Source organism: Oncorhynchus masou, chromosome 2, assembly GCF_036934945.1.
Source record: "Oncorhynchus masou masou isolate Uvic2021 chromosome 2, UVic_Omas_1.1, whole genome shotgun sequence".
In the NCBI taxonomy this organism is placed as follows: domain Eukaryota; kingdom Metazoa; phylum Chordata; class Actinopteri; order Salmoniformes; family Salmonidae; genus Oncorhynchus; species Oncorhynchus masou.
The window spans coordinates 16,746,564-16,753,603 of NC_088213.1; the positions used below are offsets into that span (position 1 = coordinate 16,746,564).

The 7,040-nt window shown below is 52.0% G+C and overlaps 1 protein-coding gene across 1 annotated transcript in view; it reads left to right on the plus strand.

Moving 5' to 3' along the window:
• Window positions 1-6,594, plus strand: part of LOC135556048 (uveal autoantigen with coiled-coil domains and ankyrin repeats-like) — a 76,286-nt gene extending 69,692 nt beyond the window's left edge. The window contains 5 exon segments of the mRNA XM_064988929.1: window positions 2-1,214; window positions 1,216-1,471; window positions 1,953-2,108; window positions 3,857-3,922; window positions 6,431-6,594. Of these exon segments, the coding sequence (XP_064845001.1) occupies window positions 2-1,214; window positions 1,216-1,471; window positions 1,953-2,108; window positions 3,857-3,922; window positions 6,431-6,502 (1,763 nt within the window). The 3' untranslated portion in view covers window positions 6,503-6,594.
• Window positions 6,595-7,040: the final 446 nt, after the last annotated feature.

A 7,040-nucleotide genomic window follows, 5' to 3' on the forward strand; every position in this document is an offset into this window, starting at 1 on the left:
GAGAAGGAGCTCGCCCAGGTCACTGCCAAGAACCAGTCTCTGAAACAGAGCCTAAATGGAGAGTACGTGTCCAGAGAGAAACATGAGCAAGTGAATTCGGAGCTGAGTGCTGCTTTGGAGAAGGCCAAGGCTGAGCTCTCCAAAGTGGAGAAGGAGAGCAAAGAAAGTGAGGAAGAGTTGCAGAAGGTGAAAGAGGGTAGTGCAGAGTTGAAAGAGAAGCTGGAGAATGTTCAGGTGATGATAGAAAATGACTATGTGTGTCTTATAGACCATGAAGCTGTAAGGGTTAAGTTGAGCAATGCTGTTGTTGAGGCGGAGCATCGTGCCAAAGAGGCGTTGGCAAGCTACCAGTCTGCCCAAGATGGGACAGTAAAGCTTCACCAAGAAATGGAGGCGCAGAAGAAAGAACTCGACACCATCCAGGAAGCTATCCAGGCCAAGTTTGTCCCGTTGACTGCCATAGAGGAGAGGGAGAACTCCTACAACACCAAGCTGAAAGACTTGACAGGAAAGCTCTCGGAGATGCAAGAGAAGTACAACCAGGAGAAGTTGGACGGGGAACGTCACAAGCAGGAGAAAGAGAAACTGAAAGTGCAGATGGAGTCTGTGCAGCAGAGAATGGAGACAGGCGCCAGTAAAAAGCACAAGGAGGTGGAAGATGAGTACAGGGGTAAAATGGAGGAGCTGACACTGAGGTTGGTAGACCTAGAGCAGCAGTACAAAGACGTGACTGTGCAGAGGGCCGAGCTGGAGGAGCAGAACGCCCTGTGTAACACTGACATCCAGAGCCTGCAGCAGCGCCTGGAATCCGAGTCAACCCGGCTGGAACACTATGAGGCCGAGCACCAAGCCCTGAGGGGCACCATCCACCAAGCCCAGGACGAGTGCCAGAAAGCCAGGGAGGCCCAGCGTGGGGAGGCCCAGAGAGCCTGCGCCTTGGAGAAGGAGCTCCAGGGATGCTCCGGGGACCAGGCCGTCCTCCTGCAGCAGCATGCTCAGGCCAAGGAGGCCCTGGAGGGGCAGGTGGCCCAGCTACTTGCTTCCCTTCGCCAGGAGCAGGAGACCAGCGCCCAGAGGGCCCAGAACGTGGCAGCCCTGCAGTCAGAGCTGCTCCGGGCCACCCAGGCCCTGGACGAACTCGGAGGAAGAGAGGACCAGTTGAGCCAGCTGAAGGCCGAGAAGCAGCGTCTGCAGGAAGAGACAGCGGCGTTGGGGGAGGCTATCTGGGCTGGCGGAGCAGTGCGAGGTGCTCCACCATGAGGTGGCCCAGGCCAGGGAGGACGAGGGCAGGGCCAGAGAGGACAAGTCCAGGGCCAGGGTGGAAACTGAGGCCCTGCAGGAGAAGAGCAACACCATGGATAAGGAGATCCGGGAGCTGAAAGAGAGGTACGAGGAGTCGCTCAGCACCATCGGGGAGTTTCAGAGGAGGATCCAGATGTCGGCGGAGCAGACCGAGGTCAAAGACAAAAAGGTAGGAGAAATATTCTGCATTGAATTGTCGGCCATTTTTAATATGAATAAAATCAACATAAATGTGCAGTTCCAGCCAAAAGGTGACACACCTACTCATTCAATTTTCTACATTGAAAAAAAGCAGTCATCAAGGGTGGCTACTTTGAAGAATCAAAATACATTTTGATTTGTTTAACACTTTTTTGGTTACTATATGATTCCATGTGTGATATTTCATAGTTTTGATGTCTTCACTATTATTCTACAATGTAGAAAATAGTTTAAAAAAATAAAAACTCTGGAATGAGTTGGTGTCTAAACTTTTGACTGGTACTATATATGGTAGTATTTACATTTGGCAAGATCTCAATTTCTCAGTTTTTAGTTCTGTTATGAAGTTTGGCAGTTTTTCTGGCAATACTTTGGTCCGTTGATATGAGGTTTTCTAAATATGTAGATGGTTATGTATGTTCTGGTGCTAACAGCTTTGTGTGTTTCAGATCAGCGAGTTGCTGACGGACGTGGAGAGACTGAAACAGGCCCTCAATGGTCTGTCCCAGCTGGCGTACGCTGGCAACGCTGCACCCAATAAGAGACAGATGCAGCACATAGACACACTCCAGGCCCAGATCAAGAGCCTGCAGCAGCAGCTGGCTGTGAGTGTGTATATATATATATACATGCACACACACACACACACACACACACACACACACACACACACACACACACACACACACACACACACACACTGCAGATGTAGTGGATGGCAGCTAGTTGTAGCTAACCTAGCATTTCTGTGACATTGCCCCTATTTGACAGTTTAAAAAAAATACATACACACAGAACATACCTGTACATTTTAAAACTTGTCAGGGACGACACAAAGTAAATGACTTATTTATGTTGTGGTCCCTTACATTGTGTGAAGCTGTAACAATTGACTTGCCTACATAGTGTACATACTTGATTGTATTGACATGTTATACTCATGACAGACGATGACCTATAACATGGTGTCATGTCAATACGCTGCACTAACACCATAATCAGTCACTCAGTACTCTATGGCTCCAAACATAATGAGCCTCGTTAGTAGGAACCAAAGCATTTTTTCAGTCCAGCTTTAGTTACCGATAATGGGATGTTATTATCTTCGTTAATTACCTTGATGACATAGAGGTTTGGTCCAGACGTGATTGATCCTCCACCCACAGTGAGTTACTGGTAATGAACCATTTCCCTGTGGATACATCAGTACATCAGAAAGAACATCTGTGTCAGTGCTCTTACAGTGCAAACCAAAGGCTATTTGTCGTATAATTACAGTAACACTCTCGCTGTGTGGGTATTACAGATGATTTACCACTGAGCTGGAAACGATGCGAGACTCAACAAAACATTTGTCTGTGCACCTGATTTTCAAGGACGACCTCTGCCTTCCTCTCTGTCAGCTCACTCGGAGCCTTTGAAATGATGGAGGCAGAGAATGAACTGGAGTGCTTTTTGTTGAAGTCGGGTCTAGCGGCTCGCCAGAACCCAGATGAAAAGAAAATGAGGTCCATATTAGAATCCTGAGAACGTCATTACTCATGCTCTGATGTGAACCCACAGTTGGGGCCACGTTTTGATTTGGAGTTCGCTCTCTTGGCTCTTTCGTTCGATGCTGGCAGTCTTCAGGGAATATATAGATGCCATCTATTTTGCTGTGAAAGACAGGCGTATTTCAGAGGTGCATGGTAAGGTGGAGCCAGGCAGGCGGAGTCCCTTTGTAATGTCTGCCAGGTCAGCCCATAGTGGGCCTGTACTCATCACGTCTCTTGTTCTCTCTCTCTTCCTCTCTCTCTCTCTCTACCCCTCTCTCTCCAACATCCCCCTCTCTCTTTCTACCCCTCTCTCTCTCTTCCCCTCTCCCTCTCTCTCTCTCTCTTCCCCTCTCCCTCCTCTCTCTCTCTCTCTCCCCCTCTCTCTCCAACATCCCCCCTCTCTCTCTCTCCCTCCTCTCTCTCTCTTCCCCTCTCCCTCCTCTCTCTCTTCCCCTCTCCCTCCTCTCTCCTCTCTCTCCCCCTCTCTCTACCCCTCTCTCTCTCTCTCCCTCCTCTCTCTCTCTTCCCCTCTCCCTCCTCTCTCTCTCTCTACCCCTCTCTCTCTCTACCCCTCTCTCTCTCTCTACCCCTCTCTCTCTCTTCCCCTCTCCCTCCTCTCTCCTCTCTCTCTCTCTCTCTCTACCCCTCTCTCTCTCTCTCCAACATCCCCCTCTCTCTCTTCTCCTCTCCCTCCTCTCTCTCTCTCTCTACCCCTCTCTCTCTACCCCTCTCTCTCCAACATCCCCCTCTCTCTTTCTACCCCTCTCTCTCTTCCCCTCTCCCTCCTCTCTCCTCTCTCTACCCCTCTCTCTTCACAGGATGCTGAGAGTCAACACAGAGAGGTGGTTTCAATTTATAGAACTCATCTCCTCAGTGCAGCACAGGTCAGTGTGTGTGTTTCTTTTAGTTAGTGATTTTTTTTCTAGTTAAAGTAAAATATAACACTCAAGCTTCCCTGGCATTTCTTGCATTTTTGTTGCCCAGCAAATTCCTGAAGACAAATAATATATCTGAAAATATATGTGATTGTTGATACGATAGTGTCCTAAATGTCAGAGGCTGACGACACCAGTAGACTGTCCCATAGCCCCCACTGCTGACGACACCAGTAAGACTTGCCCATAGCCCATACTGCTGACGACCCCAGTAAGACTGGCCCATAGCCCACACTGCTGACGACCCCAGTAAGACTGGCCCATAACCCACACTGCTGACGACCCCAGTAAGACTGGCCCATAGCCCCCACTGCTGACGACCCCAGTAAGACTGTCCCATAGCCCACACTGCTGACGACCCCAGTAAGACTGGCCCATAACCCACACTTCTGCCGACCCCAGTAAGACTGGCCCATAGCCCCCACTACTGACGACCCCAGTAAGACTGTCCCATAGCCCACACTGCTGACGACCCCAGTAAGACTGGCCCATAACCCACACTGCTGACGACACCAGTAAGACTGTCCCATAGCCCACACTGCTGACGACACCAGTAGACTGTCCCATAGCCCACACTGCTGACGACCCCAGTAAGACGGTCCCATAGCCCACACTGCTGACGACACCAGTAGACTGTCCCATAGCCCCCACTGCTGACGACACCAGTAGACTGTCCCATAGCCCCCACTGCTGACGACACCAGTAAGACTGGCCCATAGCCCATACTGCTGACGACCCCAGTAAGACTGGCCCATAGCCCACACTGCTGACGACCCCAGTAAGACTGGCCCATAACCCACAATGCTGACGACCCCAGTAAGACTGGCCCATAGCCCCCACTGCTGACGACCCCAGTAAGACTGTCCCATAGCCCACACTGCTGACGACCCCAGTAAGACTGGCCCATAACCCACACTTCTGCCGACCCCAGTAAGACTGGCCCATAGCCCCCACTGCTGACGACCCCAGTAAGACTGTCCCATAGCCCACACTGCTGACAACCCCAGTAAGACTGGCCCATAACCCACACTGCTGACGACACCAGTAAGACTGCCCCATAGCCCACACTGCTGACGACACCAGTAGACTGTCCCATAGCCCACACTGCTGACGACCCCAGTAAGACGGTCCCATAGCCCACACTGCTGACGACACCAGTAGACTGGCCCATAGCCCCCACTGCTGACGACCCCAGTAAGACTGGCCCATAACACACACTGCTGACGACCCCAGTAAGACTGTCCCATAGCCAACACTGCTGACGACCCCAGTAAGACTGTCCCATAGCCAACACTGCTGACGACCCCAGTAAGACTGTCCCATAGCCAACACTGCTGACGACCCCAGTAAGACGGTCCCATAGCCCACACTGCTGACGACCCCAGTAAGACTGGCCCATAGCCCCCACTGCTGACGACCCCAGTAAGACTGTCCCATAGCCCACACTGCTGACGACCCCAGTAAGACTGTCCCATAGCCCCCACTGCTGACGACCCCAGTAAGACGGTCCCATAGCCCACACTGCTGACGACCCCAGTAAGACTGGCCCATAGCCCCCACTGCTGACGACCCCAGTAAGACTGGCCCATAACCCACACTTCTGCCGACCCCAGTAAGACTGGCCCATAGCCCACACTGCTGACGACCCCAGTAAGACTGGCCCATAACCCACACTTCTGCCGACCCCAGTAAGACTGGCCCATAGCCCCCACTGCTGACGACCCCAGTAAGACTGTCCCATAGCCCACACTGCTGACGACCCCAGTAAGACTGGCCCATAACCCACACTGCTGACGAGCCCAGTAAGACTGTCCCATAGCCCACACTGCTGACGACACCAGTAGACGGTCCCATAGCCCACACTGCTGACGACCCCAGTAAGACGGTCCCATAGCCCACACTGCTGACGACCCCAGTAAGACGGTCCCATAGCCCCCACTGCTGACGACCCCAGTAAGACTGGCCCATAACACACACTGCTGACGACCCCAGTAAGACTGTCCCATAGCCAACACTGCTGACGACCCCAGTAAGACTGTCCCATAGCCCCCACTGCTGACGACCCCAGTAAGACTGTCCCATAGCCCCCACTGCTGACGACCCCAGTAAGACTGTCCCATAGCCCACACTGCTGACGACACCAGTAGACTGTCCCATAGCCCACACTGCTGACGACCCCAGTAAGACGGTCCCATAGCCCACACTGCTGACGACCCCAGTAAGACTGTCCCATAGCCAACACTGCTGACGACCCCAGTAAGACTGTCCCATAGCCAACACTGCTGACGACCCCAGTAAGACTGTCCCATAGCCCCCACTGCTGACGACCCCAGTAAGACTGTCCCATAGCCCACACTGCTGACGACCCCAGTAAGACTGGCCCATAGCCCCCACTGTTGACAGAACTGTGAAATAGGGGACCAGTGGATGATCTCAACCCGTTGTTGTTTCTCCCAGGGCCACATGGATGAGGACGTCCAAGCCGCCCTGCTGCAGATCATCCGCATGAGACAGGAGTTTGTCTGCTAAAAGTCCATTCAGCAACAACAGAACACAACCCGCTGACTCAAATCCACCGTTCACACAGCCCCAGCTACAGAGCACCCCCCCGCTGTGGCCCCTGTGGGCGCCTGGCGTGTGCGAGTGTGTGTTGGGATTGTGTGTGTCTGTGTGGGATCCATGTTAGTAGTCAAACATAATCCTCCCTGTATGTCTAGATTGGTTTGTGTGTTTCAACAGAACTAAGACCAAGTGTTGTGGGTGGACATAGATGTACAGTAGATATACGGTAGATAGAGAGGGTAAGGGTAGACGATGGGTTGTACCTTAGCTAGGTGGATAAACCTCAGCATAGGTGATGACTCAGTGGGATACTGTAGCTGCTGACCAATAGAATGTACTAATGTCCTTTGAAAACATGAGCATGATGAACTGCCTATGCAGGCCTTTCTCTTCCTGACTACTCTGTTAAGGCTCCATGAAACAGCATATTCAATGGCAAGTCTCTGAAAGGAAGCTCCTCTTAGGTGGAATGTATCTCCTCTAGGACTGTATGGGTTTATCATGA